The sequence below is a fragment of the Aotus nancymaae genome, unplaced genomic scaffold, assembly GCF_030222135.1.
Source record: "Aotus nancymaae isolate 86718 unplaced genomic scaffold, 86718_ANA_hifiasm-v0.15.2.pri h1tg000036l, whole genome shotgun sequence".
NCBI classification, from domain to species: Eukaryota; Metazoa; Chordata; class Mammalia; order Primates; family Aotidae; genus Aotus; species Aotus nancymaae.
In genome coordinates, this window is record NW_026988450.1 from 53,113,483 (window position 1) to 53,140,049 (window position 26,567).

Genomic DNA, 26,567 nt, shown 5'->3' on the forward strand with positions numbered 1-26,567 from the left:
CTTTTGTCTGAATCATCAAGAACAAAGGATTTGAAGAATCATTTTTTAAAATTTAGATTTCGTTTAAATAAGACCAAAAAGAAAGGAAATTTTGTTTTAGCTACTTAAATATAAAATTATCAGCCAGGCATGGTGGCTCACACCTGTAATACCAACACTTTGGGAGACCGAGCCAGGTGGATCACTGGAGGTCAGGAGTTTGCGACCAGCCTGGGCAACATGGTGAAACCCTGTCTCTACTAAGAATACAAAAATTAACTAGGTGTGGTGGTGCATGCCTGTCATCCCAGGTACTCAGGAGGGTGAGGATTGAGAATAGCTTGAACCCGGGAGGCAGAGGTTGCAGTGAGCCAAGATTTCACCACTGCACTCCAGCCTGGGCGACAAAGCGAGACTGTCTCAAAATAATAAAAATAAAATAAAATTATCGGTTGTTCCCTTATTATTCCTGTAAATCACAGGCCAGGAAAGTAACATGCATCAGTGAAGTAGGACAGGAATAAAACAAAAGGGAAAAGACAAGGACTCAAAGAGCTGGGGAAAGCTTACCTATCTATAAAAGTAGGATGAGTAGTCCGTTCCAGCTAATTGATGCCAAATGGAATGTCAGTCCAAGGTTGGAAAATTTACTTACTCTTTATTTTTTCCTGAAGAAAAGCTATAAATCTGATTGTTTACTTAAAACTTTTCAATTTTAAAATGTTGGCACATGAATAAAAACTTCCAAACATTATTTGGGCCAAACAAAACATATTTATTGGCCAAATGTGGCCTGACATTTAAGACTAACATTTCGCAACTTCTACCAAGGATATGCTTCGTTCCCAACTTTTCTCAGTTGTCTTTCTTCTTTCCCATTCTCGTTGTCACCTTGGTAGTTTGGGATACATTAGCTCACCTTTGAAGTGATCTGATAACCTCCCAAACTGCTGTCTCCCCCTTTTGGACCTCTCTACTCTAATCCAATGTCACTGACCCTATATCAGTTCTCTTAAACACCATCTTCATCTTAACACTACCTATCGTTCAAAAACGTCAGTAGATTTTCATCTCCTACTTAATAAAGCCTTTAGCCTGACATTCAAATTCTTTAACAATATGAAGGATTTGGGTTTTTTTTTATGGTTTAGCATCCCCACCTCCCAAGGCTAGTAATTCTATAAAACTGAGCCTTCTTGCTTTTTGTCTCCAAAGTTTTGTTAATGCCTTGCTTTCTGTTCTTCCTTTACAACTGTATATATATATATATCTCCTGTCTATTTGTCCTTCAAAGCCCAGCTCATATCCCATCTACTATATGAAATCTTCAGAAGCCATAAGAGCTTCTGTAGGCAGAGGAAAAACTGTGTAGCTGAATTGAAAATATTGGCTCCACCTCTTCCTAGTTGTATGGACTAAGAAGACAATTTCTTTCAGCTTTAGTTTCCTCATTTTTATGTAAAGTGTACATAATAATGTCTATCTTGGATCAATGTTGTGAACTAGTATTATGCTTACTCTTCCCTTACAATTCCATTTAAAAATATTTTTCCCTTTTTCTGAACATCTAAATATGTGCTATCTAATACATGAGGTATTAGCCATATGTGATTATTTAAATTTAAATAAATGTAAAATTTTGTTCCTCAGTCCCACTAGCCACCTTTGTTCAGTAGTGATTACCTTATATCTAGTGATATATGTCTAGTGATTACCTTATCAGGCAGTGCAGAATTACAGAAAATTTCTTTCATTCACAGAAAGTTCTACTGGACAATGCAGCTCTAGAAACTTACTACCACTCATAAAGCACTTAGTGCATATTGCCTTGCATTGTCATTATTTGTGTACTATCTTACTTATTAATTTAAAAATCATATAGTTGGGAATTATGTGACCATGGGTTGCATATTTGTTATCTCTCACAGTACCTTACATCTAGGGAGTATTTAACAAATATGTAGCGAATGAATAAATGAACAAGTACCTGGTTGGTTTCTATGTTCTTATGTAGCGAATGAATAAATGAACAAGTACCTGGTTGGTTTCTATGTTCTTATCATGGAATGGAAAGAAGCTAGTAGAGCTGAAAGGGACTATACTGATTAAGTGATTGTTTGCATTCTTGCAGGTACAAGAATACTTGAATGTTATGCATTCTTTGGGCTACGCTTAGAAGTTGTGTATACTTAATATAAACTAGCAGCATATTTTTCTATCATACATTACAAAAACATGCATATGAAACATGTTTCCTTTCAGGTGCCCAGTTGCAATCAACAGAAATCAATTCTGACAATTTAGGCAGAAAAGAAAGGTATTTCCTCAGGGATACTGGATAGGTCATAGAATCTCTAAAAAGGCTGGAGATTCTGGGCTATAGTTTAAGAGTGATACCAAAAACCATACTGGAGGTTAATCCTGTTCAACTACCACTGCTACTTGGCACAGACATCACAGCTTTGCATATTGTCAGGACTCATGGTGACTCACTGCACGCTGCCACAGGATCACTTCAGAAAAATATATTCTGGCCACCACCCTCATTAGAATGAAGGCCTATGGTGTCTCTGATTCTTTGCTTTAGTAACTTCAGATTCAGAGTTTGGAAAACTAGTGCCTCAACCATGTGCTTATGCCCTAATTGCAGAGCAGGCTGGAAAAGTGACCCTGACTATTTTAACTTACACAGTTGAAGGATGGGCTATTTTTCAAACATAGAAGGAAGATTCAAATGCTGGTAAGCCAAAAATATTAACAAGTATCTACTTTGTAATATAAAATAATTACCAGTGGTTTAAAAAAAAACTAAGCTCAATATGATTAGCTATTTTTAATTTTTTTAAAATAAGAATTTGTCATATTGTTATTTTCCTCTTTGTTCATTGAACATAAGCAAACAAGAACGGGGGGAAATCTATAGAAAAAATCTAAGGTAAAGAATATGGCATTCTCAATTTTAACTTTTTCTGAAGATTTAACCACCGAAATATCGGTGCACTCTCTTATTTTTTTCCTTTAGAGTATAATAAATTCCTCCCCAGAAGGACAATCTTAAAATCGTATCCATTTACGATTTGCTGGTTGAAATCTAGGAACTTTGAGCAATGTGTATTCCTCTCATATCTAAATGTGGCTTTTCACGTTATGGTGACCTGTAAGCCTAAAGACAAGTTATCTGCCTCTAAAAAAATCTAATTTAAATGCATGATAGCCACAGAATAACTGAAAGAAAAATTCCCATTTAGAAAAGAGAGAATAGGAAACACAAAACAATCAATCGTCTATAGGAATTATCAAATCCCACTCAGTAGGAGTGGCAGAGATTGACAGTAGAGTATGTTTCTTAGTTTACTCATCTGGCAACCCTGGTTCTGTTTTCAGGGAGGTGTTTCTTTGTTGTTTGTTCTCTATGGCCATGAAGGTTTGTATTGAAGAGATGGCTCCATAGCTGTCACAGCCTGCTTCTTTCTAGTACACTAGGTTTGGAAACTCAGTTGTTGTCTTATGGGCTCAACAGAATTTTGTAAGGTAAGGTAGTAATTTTTTCTTTACCAGTAGTGCAGAAATTCAGTAGGGTTACATTCTGTTTGCTTCAAATCAGTTTCAAATGTGAATCTCTTCAGCTAAATGCTTCATTAGATACAAGTTTTCAGCCTAAAGATTCCGGTCTTTTAGTTTCTAGCCTCTGTGCCCTACTCACTTCCCTTGCTTTCAACTTAATGGCAACCACCTTGATGTCATCTGGAAAAAAGGATTTGGGCAGGAAGGCAACCCCTTAGTTCAATTTGGCCAGTAGGCTCTCTCCCCTTACATGGCAAGGCCTGTTATTTATATGTAGTTTTTTCCTGCAGATTTATGATAATTTTATATGTTATTCAGTTTCCAAAACTCGTTTATGCAGATTATAGGATCTGATCCTTTTTCAACACTATTTATTAAACACCACTACATGCTGTATATGCTGTGGCATAAGGTAATTATGATTCCAGGTTTGCACAAAAGAACTCTGACCTACAGAAAGATAAGTTACCTGCCTAAAACTTGCAAATAGTCAGATAGGAACTTGAACTCATATTATCTCATTCTAAAATGGCACGTTCATTTGATTATAAAATATTGTCTCAAAATATCTAACTTGAGAGGTATGAAGAAGTTGGTGATATTTCACATCCATTCTTGAGAGAGAAACAGGCACAGGTATCTGTAGACTGATGCATGATCAAGTACAGATCTGCAGGTTAAAAAAAAAAGCCAAGGACTAGGGTAGTGGATATGCAGCGCTATCTAAGTAGTTCAACTGCGGATCAGGAAGGATTATTTTCTAACTGGCTTTTATTCAATCCCCCTTAGTGCAGTAGTAGCAACATCAGAAAAGAAGAACAAAAAGGTACCAAAAAATGACAAATGCCAAAAGAATAGCAATAATAGCTATAATTTCTTATATTTAAATGTGTTAAGAATACCAAAATGATATGCCTTACTTTTATGGAAAAAAAATATAATTATCTTACTGCAGAAGAATCATAAGCTTTATTTCTTCATAGGGTTTTATTTCTCATTAAAAGTCAGTATTAACAGTTACAAGACCCCATAATGGGAAATGTGCATGCCAGTCCTCTGGCTTGATCCCTGTTTTGCAGATGAGGATTAAAACACACAAGAGGTCAAGATCCTTTTCAAATCCACATGTTGGCAAATCTGCAGTTTTTCATGATGTATTCAGTCCTATTGACAGCTGTGGTATCATTTGATGAAATCTCCAATTTTTGGTGTGGATTGGTCCAAAGTGACATGCTGAGAGATTGAAATGCATCTGTATACTGTAGGAAATAACTGTTTCTAGCACAGTTGTTTCCATTTTTTTATAAATACTGTTACCATCATGTTCTCGAAGTTGGAATTTAGCAAGGAAAGTGACGTTTCCCCATTTTTCATGAGAACAAAAAAAAAAATGAATGATCTGAGTCTCAACACTATCCACAGAACAATGTATTTTAAGTTTGTTTGGACATGGAAGGAGAACCTGAGATGAGGTTTCAAGTCACTGATTATGCTGGAATTATAAACTCGTGTTCAAAATAAGTGAAGTTGGAAGTCGTCATGCTTTGAGAAACAAGGATAGGTTTTGACATTGACAAAATTTGAGTTCAAATCTCATCTATATCATTAGTCAACTGTGTGAACTGGGCACTTTCCTCATATGGAAAATGGTAGTAATCCTCACTGCCATACAATCTTCTTATGAGGACTAGAGCTAGGTAGACTTTACATGCAAAGTAGCTCCACATAGTCGCAAGTCATGAAACAATAGCTCTTTCCTTCCTTTGTTCTGAATTGAGTAGTTGAGTTTTTTTCTGACTTTTATTTTGAAATATTTCAAATATACAAAAAGGAATAATACAATGAGCATCCACTACATACATTGATAGACTCTACTGACTTTATCTTCTCTTTCTCTTTTTTGACTCATACACACACATGGATTCACAACATATACCACACACACGTGGTATGTATTTTTGCTGAACATTTGAGCATAAGGTAAGTTGCAGACATCATGATAAATCATTAAGTACTTTTAGCTTACATCTCAAATTAAATATATATATAAACATAAAATTAACCCAAAAATCTTTTATTATCTCATATTCATTCCATATCCAATTTTCTTCAGTTCAGTTATCCCCCCAAAAAATGTTTCTTATAACTTTTTATTGTTTTTCTCCTTAATCCAGGATTCAGTCAAGGTTCATTCATTGCATTTGGTTGTTATGCTTAATATAAAACAGTACTTTCCCTTTTGTTTTTCATAGCATCGACTTTTGAAAAATCCAAACAAAACTGTCTTGTACAATGTCCAACATCCTAGGTATTTTTGATTATTTTCTCCAGTCCCTGTATTTCCAGTAAACTGGAGGTTAGACCTAGAGATGTGATTACATTGAGGTTAAATGTCATTAAGTGATGTAACTTTATATAGTCCATTGATAGACACATATTGTCAAGATTTCTTACTCCTGGGCATGCTACATTTCATCACTTGGTTAAGAGGTGACTGCCAGTTTCTCTCTATAGAAAAGATATATTTTCCCCTTTATACTTACTAAGCAATATCTGGAGTAATACTTTGGTACCATGTGAATATTCTGTTCTCCAAAAATTATCCAATAATTTTAATATCCAGTGCTGACTCTTGCCTGAATCAATTATTACACTGGGACTGTGAATTTTAATTGAATTTTTTGAACCATAATCAAACTTAATACACTTAAAATGTGTATTAATTCTGTCCTTTTACATTGTGTTATACAGTCTGTATTAATATAATATTGATAACTTATTTTCTTACGTACAGCATTTTCACATATGACATGACATTTTCTACTTTTCTATAGACAAGTATTTTCAACTTAGGTATTTTTTTTACTGAAAGTAAGTGGCTTTATTAATCGTTATGTGAATGCTATTATAAGTCATACTGCATGTTAATTATATATACAAAGGTCAGATGAAAAGTAGTTACAAATGTAAAAAAAGATCAGGAATTAGAGGAATAAAAAGCTTGTTTCCAAGAAGAGCATGAGGAGACATGATGACTAAATGTAATGTGGTATCCTGGATCAGAAAAAAGCACTTTAGTTAAAAACTAAGGAAATCAAAATGAAGTATAAATTTTAGTCAATAGTTATATATCAATATTAGTTCATTAATTGTCACATATTTACCATACCTATGGAAGATGTTGATAATAGGGAAAATTGGGTGTAGGGGTGCTAGAATTCTCTGTACTATCTTTGGCAATTTTCCTGTAAATCCAAAACTATTCTAAAGTCAAATCTTTATGTAAAATTATTTTACTGTTTTAAATGTGAATCTGAATTTTAAGAACAGTGATTAAAATTTCTTTAAATATACTTATAAAACAAAAGCTATAAAAAGTTATAAAATAGAATATCAAATTCAGTTTTTAACAGAGCTGTATTCAAAATTGCTAATTTTAAAATGATGTTGAAAACAAAAAACAGACAAATTTAAGACCTTATTTACAAGAAAATGGAATACTGCCTATTATATGTATCTGTCAGAATAGGTTAGGTTGTAATAACAAATAACTAAAAGTATTAATGGTTTAACACAAAAAATTTATGTCTCACTCCTGCTACATGTCCATTAAGAGTCATATATGTGACTGTACTCAGGCTGATGGAAGGAAAACTAGTGAGACATATATCAGCTGCTAAATCTTCTACCTGGAAGTTACATGGGTTAGTTTTGCTCACAGTTCATTGGACAAGCAAGTCACATGACCACACCTAACTTTAGAGGTGGGAAGCAAGTGAATATACATGAATAGCCCTAACGTCTACCATAACTCCATAATCATGACCCCTGCTTGAAGCTCACCGTACTGTCACTCTTAGCTATATAACTTTTATAACATTAAATCGTTGTGACAAGCTTTTGGAATGAATGAATTCATGTTAAACTCTGAAACAATTTTGAGTGTCAACTGTTAGTTTTTAATTTGAATTTTATTTTAATTGTAAATGCAGAGCCTGGATTAGTCCAAACAAAATTGTTGGCTATTTGTCTTTTTTTTAGGCTTTTAGAGATTTGAATTGTATTTATGATAGTAGCAAGAACTGAGAAACCTAAGTGTATGAGCTTTTACATGCAGTTATGATAATCCTTGACAGTGTCCCCATATTGAGGTCTTACAGGACCAAACAGATAAATCAACATCTTTCATGTCTTGATATAAAATGGGACAGAAGTTATAAAATCTGCTGATGGCACTATTTACAATAGCAAAGACTTGGAACCAATCCAAATGCCCATCAATGATAGACTGGATAAAGAAAATGTGGTACATATACACCATGGAATGCTATGCAGCCATAAAAAAGAATGAGTTCATGTCCTTTGCAGGGACATGGATGAAGCTGGAAGCCATCATTCTCAGCAAACTAACACAGGAACAGAATTCCAAACACCACATTCTCACTCATAAGTGGGAGTTAAACAATAAGAACACATGGACACAAGGAGGGGAACATCACACATTGGGGCCTGTCGGAGGATGGGGGTAAGGAGAAGGAGAACATTAGGACAAATACCTAATGCATGCAGGGCTTAAAACCTAGATGATGGGTTGATAGGTGCAGAAAACCACCATGGCACATGTATACCTATGTAACAAACCTGCACGTTCTGCACATGTATCCCAGAACTTAAAAGTAAAATTTTAAGAAAATCTGCTGATGGGAGGGAAGTCATGTTCTACAGAGTCTACCACAGAGATTGATGAAGGTGCTGGAGACAATTGTTATATTTAAATTTTAGGAATTAAAGGAGCAAGGTGGAAGAGAGTAAAAATTTATAATTGATAATGATTCTTAAAGATGGAAAAGTCTTCTACCAAAGACAAACTAGCTACTCAGGACCTCAACTTTCTCATTGCTGCAGTAAGGAAGTGCATAAACTACATAGATATACTGAATACCCAAGATTGCTTCCTAAAATCTGTGATTCAATAATTTTAGAAATTCTCATTGTAATGCATTTTTAATATTCTTTAAATGTAAGGCAAATGGTTTTCTAAATTATACTCACTCTGAGAAATGGTAATTTTGAATAAAATGCAAAAATAGCAACTTGTTAAAGCATATAAATTGTGGTCTAAACTAAAATGTAAAGTCAGTTTTCATAATCTGCCAACTATTCTTCATCCTGTTTCCATAAATCATTTTGCATATTGACATTGAGAAAACCCTGAATCCAAAGTAAGTCTATCTGCAGTAGCTGAGACCTTGCAGGTGGGAGCAAGCAGGAATGGGTTATGTGAATCCAAGATTTGAAAGGAGGTCACCATGACATTAAGTTTGACATGCGTTGTAAGCCCTGCCTTGGGTGGGACTTAGAATAGTTTCCAAGTCAGTAGCAGAGAGGAGCTTTTAGTTTTTGTTGTCAAGTCACTCAAAAGGTTTTCTGGTTTCCACTTATTATTAGGGGAAACTGACCCTTTGGTCTTTTGTTTAATCAAATGGCTTTACTGAGGGTGCCAAGTAAATGAGTCATCAGACTAAGCAGAGCAGAATAACAAGGACACCTCCTGTGTTCTGCTTTCTGCCTGTGATGTTTTGCAGTTCGTGAACTCGATTTTTTACCTGCAGGCATCTTCTCCAAATGTACTTTGGCTTAAAATACCTAATACCAAAATGAGTGGTTTAAGGACTCAACAACAACATCATCTGGGACTTACCTGAGTGTTTTTTAATGTCTCAATACACACACATACACACACACACACACATTATACATATATGTTCATGCATGTGTATATGTGTATGTATGTATATACTTTTTTAAAATGTACACTTTTTAAAATAATGGCTAAGTTTTTACAGTTTTGGTAGTCTATCCCTAAATCATAATAGAATATTTTAATAAGCCTCCTCATTTAAAAAACATATCTATGAAGGACTCAGAACTTACCTTGTTAGTTTTATATTACAGTGTAACAATTATCACAAATTTAACAGCTAAAAACACCACCCATTTATTAATTCACAGTTCTGTAAGTCACAAATCTGGCATAGTTAGCTGGGTTTTCTCTCTAGAGCATCACAGGGCTGAAATGAAGATGTTGCCTGGGCTGAGTTCTTGCCTGGAGGTTCTGGGGGAGAAAAGAGCTTTTAAGGTCATTCAGGTGGTAGACAGAATTCCTTAAAGGTGCAGGCCCAAAGCCCTCATTTTCTTGCTGACTGTCAGGCAGGCATCACCCTCAGCAGCTAGAGGCTGCTCTCTCACCTTTTCCATGTGGCCCCTTCTATCTTCAGGCAGACAGACGTACGTTGAATTTTCTTGTGATCCACATCTCTCTGATTTCCTCTTCTGGAACCAGCCAGAGAAAGCACTCTGCTTTAAAAGGGTTGGTGTGGTTCAGTTAGGCCCATTCAGATAATCTCCCTATCTTTAGGTCAACTGATTAGTAACCTTAATTGCATCTGTAAAATCCCTTTTACCATGTAAAGTAAAGCAACATAATCATGGGCGTCATCTTAGAATTCTCCCTCCCTGATATAGTTTTTAGGTTGAATAATGTGACAAATCATTTGAAACATTAAGTGTGAATCATGGTAATGAATGACATTCAAGTTAAATTAGTTTTATTGTGAATGTAACTAAAGAGTTTGTGGTGTTGAAAAATAAATTACTTTTAAAATAAGCCTATAAATGTATTTGATAAGGAACATTGAAAAAGACATGTATTAAAGAGCTACTATAAATGTTCAGTATATTAGTTGGATTTATTTGATTCTGTCAGATGATAGTGAGTAGCATATCTCCTCAGAGTATGCTGTTAATCATGGTCTTGGTTATGCATTAATACACAAACTCATGGACATTAGAATCCAAAAACATCAGAAATCATCTGCCTTCCTCCCCCTCCCTTTTTCATAAACGAGGAGCCGGAGACTCAGAGAGTGGATATGACTCAGAGAAGACAATAGATTAGTGGTAGAGTCAGGCCTAGAATACATATGATGCATTTTCTATGCATCAGGCACTATCTTAAGTGCTTTAGATGCATTGTTTTCCTTAATACAAAAATTCCTACCTCAGTCCTAATGAGGTAGCCATTATTATTGTTGTTGTCATTCCAGTTTGAGGAAACTGAGTCACAGAGAGGGTACGTAACTTGCTCAGTGTCATCCACCTTGTAAATTGTAGAGTGGAAACTAAAAGAGAAGGAGTTTGACACCAGGACCTGACCCCTTCACTGTGCTCTGCTTTTTCCACCCCAAAAGCTGCTTCTAATAGGGCCTTCTATATGCAGTTACAGCATTAGCATAGTATAATCTCCATAGACAGCTGCACAAGCTCCCTATTTAGTTATATTCTGACAATGAAGTACTGAATAGCAGAAAATTTGGAGTCTGGAAACTGTCTACAAATGCTGGTTCTGTCACTTACTATGTGGCTTCAGGAAATTATGTAATCTTCTGGGGTCCTTAGATGCTATATCTGTAAAATTGGGATTTTTAGCATTGTTATGAAGGGGATACATCTAAGAAGCAGTCTGTAAACAAAAGAATTACATGCTTATTGGTTTATTCTTTGACAAATGGTGCTGATTCTCATGACCCTATAATGGCAGATTTTCAAGTGGCTTTAACTGTGATAGAGTCAGACCTTATATTAAAAACTGTAGCTCTTTGACATTGCAGAGGCTGTGTTCTGAGATCTTTAAGAATCTCATTTCTTTTCTAAGTCATATGTTTCTTGTATATATCCTCATTCCACATGCTCAAATTTCACTGAAGTTGTATGTCTCACTTGATGGCAATTTTTTCACAAGGGCACTGTTTACAGGAAACTAACATTAAAGCTACATGGAGAGACATACTTGTTCAAAATTGCATTATTTCTTGTTTTGGGTTTTTTTGGTTTTTTTTTTGAGACAGAGTCTTGCTCTGTCACCCAGGCTGGATTGCAGTGGTGCAATTTCAGCTCACTGCAACCTCTCCTTCCTGAATTCAAGTGAGTCTGCTGCCTCAGCCTCTTAAGTAGATGGGATTACAGGTATGTGCCACTATGCCCAGATAATTTTTGTATTTTTATTAGAGACTGGATTTCACCGTGTTGGTCAGGCTGATCTCAAACTCTTGGCCTCAGCCTCCCAAAGTGCTGGGATTACAGTTGTGAGCCATTGCACCCAGCCTACTTTTTGATAAAGTTATTTGAGGACCACTCAAATGAAATCATAAATAGGAACTTCACGAATACCAGGATGTACTCTGAATCCTCATTCTTTCATTTCTCCTTAACATTCTCCCTCATTTTTAGGAACATATATGTGCATTTTGAGGTTGGGGTCGGGGCTGGGTTGTTGTTTGTTTTGTTTTGTTTTTTCTACAGCATTTGAAAGTAAATTGCAGATAATATAACATTTCAGGTCTAAATAATTTAGCATGTATCTCCTAATAAGAAAATTCTTTATAATACATGTCATCCATTATCTACCTTAAACAATAACAATTTTTAACCTCATCTAATGTCAAATGCATATTCAGATTTTCCTTAACTTGTCCTAAAATTACTTTTATACTGTTTTGCATATAGGGTTTCTTGTTTTGCTTTCCCAAACAAGAAGTTCAAATACACTCGTAGCATTTGATGGTTAAATTTCTTTGATGCATTTTAACCCAGAACAATTCCTTACCTTATTTCTTTGTTTTCATGATATTAACTTCTTTTAAGAGACTAGGTCAACTCTCTTGAACAATATTCCATGTTCTGGATTTCTCTGATTATTTTGTGTATGTGTCTGTCACATACCTTGTTACTCCGTCACCAGTTTTTCACAACTCGAAATTGGCTTCAGAGACCTGATTAGAAACAGGTTGCATGTTTTTGTCTAGAACAACTTGACAAGTGATACAGTATATTTTATATCCAGAGGTGCATGATTGTCCCCTCTTAGTGCTGCTAACTTTGATCACTTGATTAAGATGGTGGCAGCCTGGTCTCCCAGTGTTAAAGTACTTTTTTTTTCCTTTAACAATTAGAATAATTTATGGAACAATTATTTGGCTCATATGAGTATCCTTTCCACGGTGTTTCATCTAATGGTGTTAGCCTCCATCGATGAGCCTTGCTTATATCATTTATTCCAATGGAGGTTGCAAATTGGTAATTTTAAAATTGTATTCCTTTGACATTTACTAATATTCTGCTGAAAAGATCTTTCCCTCATTAATAGGGGATGCTTTGTATCTTCTTACAGTTCCTATCAGTAAAACATGTTTACTATCAGTTATCTAAAATATCAGCCTTACATTGTAGAACTGAGTTATAGATCAGTCATAATTTATATTTCATATGTACTTAAAGCATTTTGGTGTACATTAGTGTTGGAAGTAGAGAATGGATGAAATTTAAAGCAGTAGTTCAAAATGCTAAGTGCCTATAAGAGACTTGGTGAAAAGAGATTTCAACAAATCATTGGCAATATCAGCAAATATTTATAGACCTAAAAAGAAGTTATTAATACCAAGCACTAATAGAGCTAACTATATGGTTGTATCCCAAAAAACTGTTAATACTCACAGTGTGGATAAATATTTAAGCCTGACAAGAAGTAATCGAGTACAAATCATTTGGACTATGACCCTCTTGTTCCAGCTTTGGTAGTCTCTCAGCTTCACATCTCAACACCCATAGCTTTCGTAATTTGGGCTCAGTTTTTTGTGGAACCCGCTCCCCCGTGACTTTACATGTGCTTTGGTCATTGCACCTCCCTTAAATGCACGTGGTAATCCTTATCTTTGCACTTTGCCCATGCTGTTTCTCTTGCTTAAGCAGCTCTCTTCTCACCTCTCCTTAAGTCCCAATCTGCCTATTTTTCATGCCCAGCTCAAATCCCACACCCTCTATGAAGTGCCTTCTTCTCTGACCTCTCTAGATAGTACTTCCTATCTGTGTCACATCTGTAGTACTTGACTCAGTTTCATGTTGGGTCTTCTAATTGGCTTCTTCACATCACCCAACTATTAAAGATCCTTGAGGACATGACTATCCATGAACAAAAAATGGAAATCCCTTTTCACATGATTTTGCTGGGTTTTTGCATTTCCCTTTAAAAATCTTTCTGAAAGTTACCAATAGATGTGAAACTGCTGGCAAAGTAGGCTCTCTCCTTTGTATAGATTTCCTTCTAATATCTGTTAACCTACAAAAACAGACTTTCTTGTGAAAGTTAAGGCTGGAATTTGAGCATTACTCACCATCTGTTTCTTTGTAAATTGTGTGAAGGCCTGGTTCTTTTACTATGATTAAAAGAAAGGTTAAAATATAGTAAGCAGAAATTAATCTGGCATTTAAATATTACAATGAAAACAAAAAGGCATAAATTAACCTGGCATTTAAGTATTACAATGAAAATAAAGCTTATTTTATTTTCCTTAGGTTGAATCTTTTCGTTTCTTATGTTAACAATTTGAACACTGTTTTAAATGGAAATAAAACAATGGTGTTTTGTGATTCTAACAGATTTTTTAGAAAATCTTCATCCCACTCAACATGACATTGTTTAAAATTGTTTTAAACACCTTTTCTCTCTATCTCCTTAATAAGAGCACTTTGTATTTACACAGATCTTTGCATCTGATGATCTCAGAGCCTTGGCTGATATTTCTTGTTACCAGATAGTGATGACAAAGCTGTTACACTTTTTGTTTCTATCTCTGCAGAAGCAGGAGGTAAAAAACTAAGGAGCACTGTCCAGAGAAGTACAGAAACAGGCCTGGCCGTGGAGATGAGGAACTGGATGACTCGACAGGCAAGCCGAGAGTCTACAGATGGCAGCATGAACAGCTACAGCTCAGAAGGAAAGTGAGTGAGGCGCATATGATGTATGTCTCCTCCATGCCTCACCTATCTCACTCTCTGTGCTTTCACAGAAATTTTCTAACTCTCATACTCTTCAGAGCCATTTTAATTTTTGCTAGCTGATTTCCCATGAAGAGAAATTTACTCACCTGCCACTGAGCAATGTGATATATTTGGCATTTTATACCAAGTGAAATAGGTTTGGGGTGTTTTGCCTTAATGGCAAGATGCTAAAATGTGACTCTTACAATACAATGCAAATAAAATATTTTGCCCTAGCTTGAAATAATATATGAAAGCCCAAAAATAATATGCATGCATGCCATACATACCATGTGAACAATGCTAGTGTTAAGAATCTCCATCCTAAGAGTTATTGCTAAAAAAATATGGAATGCTGGCATATACTTAGTTCCATGTTGTAACAAACAATTATAATTATTTAATTATATTAAATACAACAGCCAAAAAGAAATGCCACCAAAAATGTTGGGGAGCCTTTTACATAGTTATCATGTAGCTTTCCTTTGAATCAACTGTCTCAGCTATTTTTAAAGCATTTGTAATCCTGTCACCAAAAAATTGATAGTACTTAGCAACTAAAGATCTGGAAGTGGGGCTGTAAAGGACATTAATAGAGGCAAATGGGTTTTACTGACCTCACTGTCATCACCATGGAAGCATTAGATGTTTAGATAACCTGTGTGTGGCCAGTTCACAGATGTGAGGCCATAGGAGCTGTTGGCACAGCATGAATGGTATGTCTAAGGATAATTTGTCTAGCACGATAACTAAATACTAGAGATGTAAATGGTATCCATACATTTATAAGTAGGATTATATGGGATACTTACAGAAACAGACTAAAACATTTGTATTAACTGAATATTTGAGAGTTGAGGTCGGGGAGAGAAATGATTCACTATTCATTAAGGAAGTCTAAAAAGAGAGGGAAAATCAACTGAAAAGTAAATGTGCACTGACCACTAATTGTTGCAAAGAACTATGCCAGATACTGTTAGGGATATAAAAATGTTTAAACTATAGCTCCTGCTCCAGATGTTTATGGTCATATTGGAAAAAGAGGATGGGTATCATAAATTCATTCAACAAATATTATCATACCTTCCAGTGGGCCAGTCACTGTGCTGTAACATTGGGGATGTAAGTCATAGGAAGGAGGGAGTAAATACCCATGGCTAAGACCATGGGCTTTGCAATCTACATAGGCCTGGTTCTCTCATCGGGTCTTTTCTTTCTTTTTTCCTTTCCGTTTGCCTTTTTTTTTCGTCTTTCCTTTTGCCTTTCTTCCCCTCTGCCCTCCCCTTCCCTCCTCTCTTTCTATACAATATTCCAGGCATGGTTCTAGGTACTAGAGATACGGTGATGAACAAAGAAGACCCCCCCCCGCCCCAAAAAACTATTCTTATCACATTTACACTCTAATAAAGAAGATAAACAATAAATAAGAAAAATTGTTAAAATGTATATAAAAGAAAAACTAATAAAATGTATAGTAGATTAGACAGTATACGTGCTGAGGAGAAAAATAAAGCAAGGAAGAGAGATGATCAAGAGGGTGGAGGTAGGATTTGATGCAGGCTAGATGGGGAAAGGAGGCATTTGATTGAAGTTAGTGAGCAGAGGGATATCTGAAGGAAGAACATTCTAGGATGAAGATTGCTTCAGACGCCCTGAAGCAGGAGCTGACCTGGGGGTCAGCAGTGAGGAGGGAAGCACTGGGGAGGAAGGATGAGAGCAGTGACGCGTGTGTGGCTGGGTAGGGGGCACACCTTATATAGGCTTTATGTATTGTAACGACTTTCCTTTTACTGAATGAGATGAGAAGTCGTTGGATGGTTTTGAGCAGAGGAGTGACAGTATCTGACTTTTGTTTTGTCAGATCAGTCTGAGTGCTGAGGGGACAGGGGACTAGGACAGCAAGGACAGCAGGGAGACCATTCACAAGGCTGCTGCAGGAACACAGAAGCTAGGGAATGGTGGCTTGGAGCAGAGTGTAGCACTAGTGAGGTCAGATTCTTAATGTATTTTGACAGTAGAGCAAGTAAGATTTACTGATGCATTCGATGTGAGTAATGAGAGAAAAGAGAGTATATTTGTTTGCCAGGGTTTCCATAACAAAATGCCACAGGCTGGGTGCCTTAAACAACAGGAATTCATTTTCTCACAGATCAGTAGGCTAGAAGTCCAAGATCAACCTGTCAGCAGGTTTGAGTTCCTCTGAGGCTTTTCTCCTTGGCTTGCAGATGGACACCTTCTTGTGGTGTCTTCTCACGGCTTTTTCTCTGTGCGTACCTACTCCTGGTGTCTCTTCCTCTTCTTAGAAGGACATGAGTCATATTGGATTAGTGCTCCATGCTAATGGCCTTATTTAACCTTTTCTCTTTAAAGGCCCTATGGCCAAATACAAACATATTGAGGGTTAGGGCTTCAACATAAGAATTTTGGGGTGACATGATTCAGTCCATAACAGAGAGGAAGGAAGAAGGATGGCTCCAAGGTCAAGCAGTTGGAAGAATGAAGAATGAAGTTGCCATTTATCAAGATGGGAATCTTTTGACAGGATCAGAGTTTGGATTTTTTGTTAATATGTTTGCAGTGGAGGGACAGGAGCATGGGGAGAGTCAGTTTTAGGCAATTTGAGTTTCAGGTGTCTATTACATATCCAAGCAGATACGTAGACTAAGCAGTTGGAACATAAGTCTGTGGCCCAAGGGAGAGATCCAAGCTGGAGATGCCAATCTAGGCAATAGCATCGTAGATGGCATTTAAAACCATGCAACTAGATGAGATTACCAAGGGAATTCAGACATAGAAAAAAAATAAAAGGTGAAAGGATCGAGCTCCAGTGTTTAGTGCCAGAACTATCAGAGTAGGTTAAGGCTGAGTGGCAGAAGAGAAAAGAGGGAAACTAGGAGACTGGAAGCCAGGAGACTGGAGCATGCAGAAAGCAGTATGGAGACAGTGTTTCAAGGAGGAGGGGACAAGGTCAATTGTGTCAAATGATCAGAGAATTTTAGTGGAGTGGTGACAATGAAAACATGATTAGACTTTCAAGAGAGAATGAGAGGAAAGAAACTGAAGACAGCACATAGAGACAAGTATTTCCAGGAGATAAATGGGGTAGCAGCTGGAGAGGGAAATGGGGTCAGGGATTTTTTTTTTATGGTGAAAGAAATAACAGCATATTTGTATGCAGATGAGAATGATCCAGAAACATTTCTTCAACTATGAAATGGGAGAAATAATAGACTCTATCATAGTGCAGCTAAGAGGATTAATACAATAAAGCCTGTGATGGAGTAAGTGCTCAATATGTGCTCAGTGTTACTCATAGAAATCACAGCCTGACCTTCAGACCAAGGAAGAGAAAGACTTACCAGCAGAAGCCTGCAGCACAGTGACAAGTGCTTCTGGTGTCACACATGGGCTGCTGAGAATATGGAGGAAGAGCCCTGGGAGGTGGAGCGGGGTGTTTGGATCCAGTAAATATAAGTGGCAAAATAATAGGACTGACTCTCTTGCCACAGTAACAAGGCCAGACTGAAACTTGAGCTTACCTGAAAATAAGTAGGGGTTGGGGATTTAATGTCATATGTTATTTTTCTTTCAGTCTGATCTTCCCTGGTGTTCGCTTGGCCTCTGATAGCCAGTTTAGCGATTTTCTGGACGGCCTTGGCCCTGCTCAGCTAGTGGGACGCCAGACTCTGGCTACACCTGCAATGGGTAAGAGTTTCTGTCACATGATTTCACTATTTCTTTTAGATTATTGAAAATGAAATTCTCTGAATTTCATAGAATGTTTTTTTCTCTCTCTCCCTCCCTCCCTCTTTTTTTTTTTTTTAATTTTTTGAGACAGAGTTTCTCTCTTTTGCCTAGGCTGGAGTGCAGTGGTATGATTACAGTTCACTGCAGCCTTGACCCCCTTGGCTCAAGAAATCCTCCCACCTTATCTTCCCAAGTAGCTGAGACTGCAGCCACATGCCACCACACCCAGCAAATATTTTGACTTTTTTTTTTTTTTGTAGAGGCAAGGCCTCACTATTCTGACCAAGCTGGTCTCAAACTCCTGGCCTCAAGCAATCCTCCTGCCTCCCCGTCCCCAGGTGCTAGGATTACAGGCATCAGCCACTGGGCTCGGCCCAGTGGAATCTTTAACAGTGCTATCGGCAGGAATCAAGAGCTTAGATTTTAACAATAAAAAATAATTAACCATTATTTCTCTTTTAATTTTAATGCTTTTTAAAGGAAGATATCATTGATAGAATCTTAAGTATATTTGAATTTAAGAAAATATGTGGGAAATGATGAAATGATGTTAAACCAAGGTCTTTGACTCAGGCATTTTCCTTAGTGCCTTTGTATATTAAAGCACATTTGTTTCTTCCTCCTTCCATTAGGTGACATTCAGGTAGGAATGATGGACAAAAAGGGACAGTTGGAGGTGGAAATCATCCGGGCCCGTGGCCTTGTTGTAAAACCAGGTTCCAAGACACTGCCAGGTAAAAACAAAAGAGACTTTTCTATTATTGCACATAATCCATATTGTTTCAATTTAGAGACCTTTGGATTGGTTTGACCTTTGATTTAGTTAATCAAGGTTACTAATGGATGAGTCCATTATGACTGGTTTGGGGCAGCAGTCATTTGTGTGTTTATCCTGAATGAGTGTTCAGTGAGGATGATCTGGTGGGGATAATGTCAGTTCTTAAGTAAGTACATATGTACTAGAAACCACTGCAAAATAAAAAACACCACACTTAGATAATTCATTTTGTCACCCATGTATGCAAGGAGTTCTTTTTTCTTATTAGCTAGTGTTTTGTGTTATTTTTCAATTTCTCTAGAGCTTCAAAATTCTCCTCAGGAATTCATAAGACTCTGGAATTAGAATAAAAATAGATACAGCCTCCAAGAGTAGCATAAGCTATGTATGCTAGATATTCTAATTATAAGACTTTTACTTCCTATAATCTGAGGAAAGAATGGCACTATTATAACTTCTTATGCTCCATATTTCATACTGAAATGTCATTATAATCTAAGGTACTTGAAGCCATGGAAAGTGCCACAGTGCTCCAAATGCATTGTGGAGAGGTTGTTTTGACAAGCTAGCCTCAGCATCTCTACTGATTGACTTGTAATTTTGACTCTTAACTTTTCTATCCTTGTAGAAAGTTTTAATTATAATATATAATCTATTGCATAACCTTGCACTTGTGATTAAGATAGTTGTGTTTATACATGTCTTAGAGCTAGTCAATTCATTCTGCTATAAAGACTATCATGATTTGTACAATAATGAAAACAGTTTTTATGAAGTGTCTGTTGGATAAATTTTAAGCCATAGATTTTCTAATTAGTTGCTTCTTAGCTAATTTGATCATATCACATGAAATTCCACTACTGTTATACCCACACCACCACCAATAAATACATACTTTTGAGTGATGATCACTATTTGTGGGGATGGATGAATGAAACAATATAGCTTCAAGCATGTTAAATAGATTTAAGTAGTAATAAATTAAAGACCGAGTAGGACATCTCTCTTGAATATTGTTAAGGACTGGAAGCATTTCACTTATTTAATGCAATGTGTAAATCTATATAACAAGTTGATGAAAAAAATGATAATAAACTCAGAGGCTATGTCAACATCCCATAAAACTTTCTGAAAGACACAGTTAGCCACTGTTTATTTAATGATTTTGACAGAATGCGGCTAGGCCAGTGGCATGATTGCTAGCTTTTTCAGCCGAAGATATTAAATATCACCATGAGTTGGGCATTTCATGTCCGTAACTCATCACTTATTCCTCTCTATGTTTTCTTTCCCAAGCACCGTATGTAAAGGTGTATCTATTAGATAATGGAGTCTGCATAGCCAAAAAGAAAACAAAAGTGGCAAGAAAAACGCTGGAACCCCTTTACCAGCAGCTATTATCTTTCGAAGAGAGTCCACAAGGAAAAGTTTTACAGGTATCGACTTGTTTATCCCTTACCTAAGAAAGTGTTTTTCATGGAATCAGACATTATACCCCAAATCTTTTCTATTGTATTCTTTTATGTTCCTCACAACTGAAATTCTTTGGAAACTTTTCAAAGCAGTGGCCAGTGCTATAAAGCAATATACATTGTCATTTTCTTTAAAGTGATTTACAGACATGCAAATCCCCACCACACATAAATTCCAGTCTCTCTGGATTTCTTATGACTTTAATGCTTCAGTACAATTTTTCCAATGTACCTTTAGATTCCAAAAGACAACTATTCCATTAATCAAATACAGATTTTAACTTGATCTTTGATGTCAGAAAATTAACTGAATGTACTTTAGTATTTAAATATATTTTACAAGGTTTTCTTATGTACACTGACATCACTCTACTTGTTATTTTGCCAACAGATCATCGTCTGGGGAGATTATGGCCGCATGGATCACAAATCTTTTATGGGAGTGGCCCAGATACTTTTAGATGAACTAGAGCTATCCAATATGGTGATCGGATGGTTCAAACTTTTCCCTCCGTCCTCCCTAGTAGATCCAACCTTGGCCCCTCTGACAAGAAGAGCTTCCCAATCATCTCTGGAAAGTTCAACTGGACCTTCTTACTCTCGTTCATAGCAGCTGTAAAACTGTTGTCACAGCAACCAGCGTTACAAAAAAAAAAAAATCACAGGTTGCAAACCCTGGTAACACTGCATGCTTAATGTTGTGTCTTCTGAGCCTGTTTCTAGGGATACAAAGCGATCCTGTGTTCTCAGAGGAAGTTGCACACATTGTGCCCTAAAGAAGGCCCTCAGGTGAAAGAGCAGAGCTGTGAAAAACTATCAGGTTTGGAATTAAATGATGCTCGAGTTCTGGTCCAATCTGAAGCCATGGATTAATCTCAAAGAATCAGTCAGTTTCATGCAACAGAAGCCCTTTTCAATGGCACCTTTATATTTTTATCGTTCCTTTTTCTCCATTTGTCTGATCCCAAAGCCCTGATATGCCACAGAAATGGAGCTATACAACCATGAAGCCATGTTACAGGTCAAGGAATGAAATCCTAGGAAGCATCAGGTGAAAAGCTGGAGACCAAAGAAGTGGTCAGGAACAATTGTCAGCCCTCCTCTGGCAGGGGATCGGAGCAGTCAGTCCAGCGGGAAGAGCGGTAGACTCTGTAGCTCCATGGGCACATCATTTACTAATGCCAATATGTGTTGGACTCTGAAAAACAAAATTCTGTGGCTACACTGTACTGAATGAAATTAAAGAAACTTTTTTTGCATGGACACAGATTAGCTGAATACTTAAATTATTTTCTTGGGGCTGCAACTTGCAAAAAAAAGAATAAAAATCAGCCATTTTCAACAATTTATATTATTTTTAAAAATAAATTTCACTAGTGCATGGTTTTAAAAAGGAGAGCGAATGCAACAGGGTGATACAAAGATACACCATGTTTATTCTTTAATCATAGTCTGTGTTTTGGCAGACATTACAAATGGAAATACTTTCTAGAAGATACTTAAAATTCTCTTTATGTGACAAATAAGTATAATATATTTAATTTATTTCCATGTTAAATATACAAATCTTATGAAGTTCACTATGTGCAAATTTTTCACATCTCTCTTCTCTCAGTTTTCTTCTTCTTCTTCTCCCTCTTTAATCTTTTCTTTCTCCCTGCCAGAGTGAACCTGATACTAAAAAATTACAAGTTTTGATCTGATCCTCTCTTAAACCCCATGTTTGATTCAGAGCTGTAGATGCCTCTGAATTTGTGAATTTCTCAAGGGAAAAATAACTTTAAGAGCTTTCTTTATTTCAAGCATGTTGAAAAGGATTTTGCAACATGACTTGGGAATTCATAAAAGTAAGTCAGCATGTATTTGACAAAGAAGATATTTGAACTTTTGCAGTTTATTGTACAGTGCATGGTAATTTTTTTTCACCTTTAAAATTCAGTTTACAGGAAAATTCTAAAATCATGTGGCCATTGTAATGTCTAATAAATTTGTTTTTAACACCAGCATTATTCATACAGGGGTTAAAGTATTATTTGTAGAAGGTCTTAGGTTTTGTTTGTTTTTTAATTAGTTAAAGCAATTTCCTTAGCCGGTTCCCATTTACTATGTGAATAGAAACGCTGCTAAAAATTGGAAACCCTGAAACACAGGGCTGTTTATTAATTCATTTTTTCTGTAGTAAAATTCAATTTTTCACAAATTATATTTCTAAAGAAATATAGTAAACATAAATTTGCAACAATTTTAAAGCTCCAATTTTTAGGTGACTCAAAGAAAGTCAGTATGCCTATTAATAGTTATTTGATGCCATCACCAAAAGTCTACATGAAAATCTCCTAAAGTCACAACCCCTGCCTTTGGTTTTACAGACAGTTATTACCATTGGGTGGTGCTGCAAGGTCAAATTTTACTAAGTTCCCCTATTTAGAGGAAGAGTCACTGGTTATTGTAATAAACCACCCATGGTTCTTTACGTAACTTTGATAATACATTATAATAGTTTGATTTTAATTTTTTGCATTAATTTTTGAAATCCACATACATCTCATTTGTTTAAGACCATGCACAAATTTTCTTTTTTAATTCAGTGCTGACCATTAAAAACTATCATGCTTGATACGGTGCAAAAGTTAAAATGAGTATCACTAAAAATGCCTTCTCTTTATGTGGTGCAATATGAAATACACCGAGACCGTGTCTTGACATTCTGATGGACCTAGGTAACGTTGTTAAAAGAACAAATAAAACTTTATTAAAATAATTTAGACACCTGCATACCAGCAACAATTGATTTAATAGACCTATAGTGTCTATACTATCCCTTAGAATAAATGTTTATGATTTTCCTGATACTAAGATGCAGTCACATAATCTTTTGTGCATATTCCTATACAAATTATTTCTAATTTTAATAAGAAGGACATGACTGTATGGAATATTTGTACATACTTGTCATTATGCAGTATTTATTTAAAAGTTGGTGTTTTTTTTTTTTTTAATTTTCACATCTGCACCTTGACTTGTGGTTTAGTCATGTAACTAGCACTATGCCAGTGACCGTAGTTGGCCTGCACATAGTATGTTTGAAAGTAAAGGGAATTCCAGTTGGAAAAGAAGGGCAGATTAGTCCTGTAATGAACACCAACTAATGTAAATCAAATTCATTCTGGTGATGGTATTTAACACTTTAAATAAAACATTTTCTTTACAGACGTCTGCAGTGCTTTCTCTGACTTTTCTCACCACTATGCCCTGAGCCTGCTGCAGCTCATTCCCTGAACTCATGTATCATTTAAAGACAACGAAACCACTGTCTCCTACTTCTCGATAACATAGGTGGACTGCTGGTCTTAGCAATAGCCCTCAGTAGAGCATACCTTTAAATACCAAAGGATTTCTGCTCACAGTATTAAAAGGTGCTGTTTTTTAAAAGGTTGTTATTTTGGATTGAGGTGCTTTCTGATTAAATGACTCAGCAACTCACAGACTTTATGAGTGAATGAGTGAAATTTCCAAGTTAGTCATGGCTGTCACTGACAGCAGAGTCACAAATATTCCAGGCACAGGCTCTGCTAGTCCCTGGGTGAAGATGGCAAAGGCGTAGCTCACTTTTTGCAGCATATGTGTTTCTGCTAAAGTGTCAGTTTTGCTTTGTAGGGGGTAGAGGATGTGTTTTTGGGGTGGGGAGACACATGTGGTAACCTGACATATAACATCCTGTCCAGAGACTGGCTTCTATGTGTGGATATGAATGGGTGAGAGGATTTCTCCATATCCTTCTAGGGCAGTTTCTTAACTGGGATAAGGTGGAATTCTCAACTGGGATAAACTGGGAACCCCTGTGGAATTCTCATGGGAGTCTGCTTAGGGTTCTAAACTTAAGAGCTAGTTTGAAGTCACATTTATTTAGTACTCTATCTGAAAGCTAAGTCTAGCTGTCTTTCCATTCTTGGAAACAATCATTTCCTCCATTTCCAAAGACTCAATTCCAGTCCATTTTCCCATACCTATCCCATATTTTTTCCCTTTATTCCATATATACCCCCTATTGTAGTGAATTGTTTCTTTGCTGTTCATACAGTCCTGTAATAAAAATTCCCTTCCCTTTCTCATGTGCCCTCTCATGAAAAGCCCTTCTAGTTTTCTCAGTCATGATCCATGCAAGTCCCCTCTTGTAACTCCCAGCTCATGACTGAGCTCTTGACTAAACCCTAACAACACCGCTGCCATTGACGCCAACACCTTCACTTTCCCAGGGACTCGAGATGCCAAAGCTCCATAGGCGACAATAAAGGATATGATGGTCTTGTAGGGGCTATGATGGAATTAGGCAAGAGATCACAAAAGCTGTCTGCCTACTATTGATGTAACACTTGATACTCTGTGCACATAAAAATCACGTGCTCAACGTGTTTATCTCAACTCAGCTTGTGGTGCCTCAGTGTTCTGTGGGCATTTATGCACTGAAGAAAGAAGTTCACACACCCACCTCTGGACTGTGACATGTGTATTGAGAAATATTATGCAAGGGGGAATTTTTGTAAGTGAACAAACGAAAAATCTGTGCCACTCAAATCTTCCCGTATGCCCTTACCCAGGCCACTTAATCTCTAGGGCATTCATTTCCTTACCTGGAAAATATGGAGCTTGAGGTAGATTCTCATCTATCATTAAATCTACACTTTAAAATGTAAGCTCCTTCAGGGCAGAGACCGTATCTTCAGTATCAGAAACAATGTTTGACAGATAGATGCTCAATAAATATCTGTCCAATGAAGGTTTATTTAGTCCTTGCTTTTTATGAGGCACTATTTCAGGCATAGTAATGAACAAAACAAACATTAGCTTTGTCCTCATGGGGCTTTCATTCTTCTAAAGACACATTGGGTAAACAATTACAGGTGTGATGACTTTCCTAAAGTGAAGCCCCCAGAATGCTACAGGAGTATACAACAAAGTGTTTCAACACAGTCTACACATTTAGGGAAAGCTTATATCTAAAAAAAAAATGAACGAGAGTTAAATAGGAGATGGCAGTGGGAAAAAAGGGTGAGATGAAGACTGTCAGGCAGAGAGAACAACAGGAAAGAAATCTGAGGAAAGGGAATCATTACCACTTGTATTATCCTTTAGTGTCTAAAACAGTGATGAGCACATAAATGAATGATTTGAATGAATGAATCTTTAGATTTCTGCATCTGGGGCTGTAAAGCACTAAGTTCTATTGGGAAGCTAGTTGTGATTTAAACTTGATGTGAAATCTATTTCTAAATGAGATAATTGATAAGGTCTAATCTTCTGTTTCATTATATTTAAAATGGTTCTCAGAATGCTGCTTAGTCCTTAATCCCATTAAATTGTTAGGTTTTGAACACAGGAATCAAAGGCTGCAATTCCATACCCATAGCACCTACCTCAATACCAAGCACAGTATAGGTGCCAGATACCCAGCATTAACAGTGAATGTGTCTCTCAAATATTCTTAGATACATATTGTGGGCCAGGCACAGTGGCTCATACCTGTAATCTAAGCACTTTGGGAGGCCTAGGCGGGCAGATCACGTGAGGCCAGGAGTTTGAGACCAGCCTGGTAACATGGTGAAACTGCGTCTCTACTGAAAATACAAAAATTAGCCAGGCATGGTGGTGGGTGCCTGTAGGAGGCTAAGGCACAAGAATCACTTGAACCCAGGAAGCCAAGATCACACCACTGCACTCCAGCCTGGACAACAGAGCAAGACTGTGTCTCAAAAAAAGAAAAAAAAAGATTATTGTCATAAACATTGAAGATTCCTGAGTCCTGAAATTTATGTACATAGTTTGTATATGGTTACATCAAAAAGACTTTAAACCTGTGGTGTCCTTAATGCCTTTTTAGTACCAGCTTCCTGTCATCTTGCCTTGGGGAAGGGGACACTATTGCTTAGTATCAGCTTTCTTTTCTAGTCCATCAAGATTGTTCCTCTGAGACCTGCCATTCCCCTGGCCCCATATGATGGTGGCATAGAAGGGGCAGACTCCTAAACAGGATCATTCTTTACCTTGCCTGTGAAAATATGTTATATTTTTATTTTATTTTGTTTTGCCTTGATAACAAAGAGGCAGTCCATCTCCGGTGGCAACAACTATCCCATTGGTGGGGGGAGGCAGGA

General features: G+C 36.7%; 1 protein-coding gene across 50 annotated transcripts in view; it reads left to right on the forward strand.

Moving 5' to 3' along the window:
- The window catches only part of RIMS2 (regulating synaptic membrane exocytosis 2), a 698,117-nt gene extending 674,490 nt beyond the window's left edge, over positions 1-23,627 (forward strand). For all 50 annotated transcript variants that reach the window (XM_064384488.1, XM_064384526.1, XM_064384505.1 and 47 more), the window contains 5 exons: positions 14,238-14,379; positions 18,011-18,123; positions 18,798-18,899; positions 20,240-20,379; positions 20,807-23,627. In XM_064384488.1, coding sequence (XP_064240558.1) covers positions 14,238-14,379; positions 18,011-18,123; positions 18,798-18,899; positions 20,240-20,379; positions 20,807-21,025 — 716 coding nt within the window. In that variant the 3' untranslated portion in view covers positions 21,026-23,627. The remainder of the gene's footprint in view (positions 1-14,237; positions 14,380-18,010; positions 18,124-18,797; positions 18,900-20,239; positions 20,380-20,806) is intronic.
- The last annotated feature ends 2,940 nt before the right edge of the window (positions 23,628-26,567 follow it).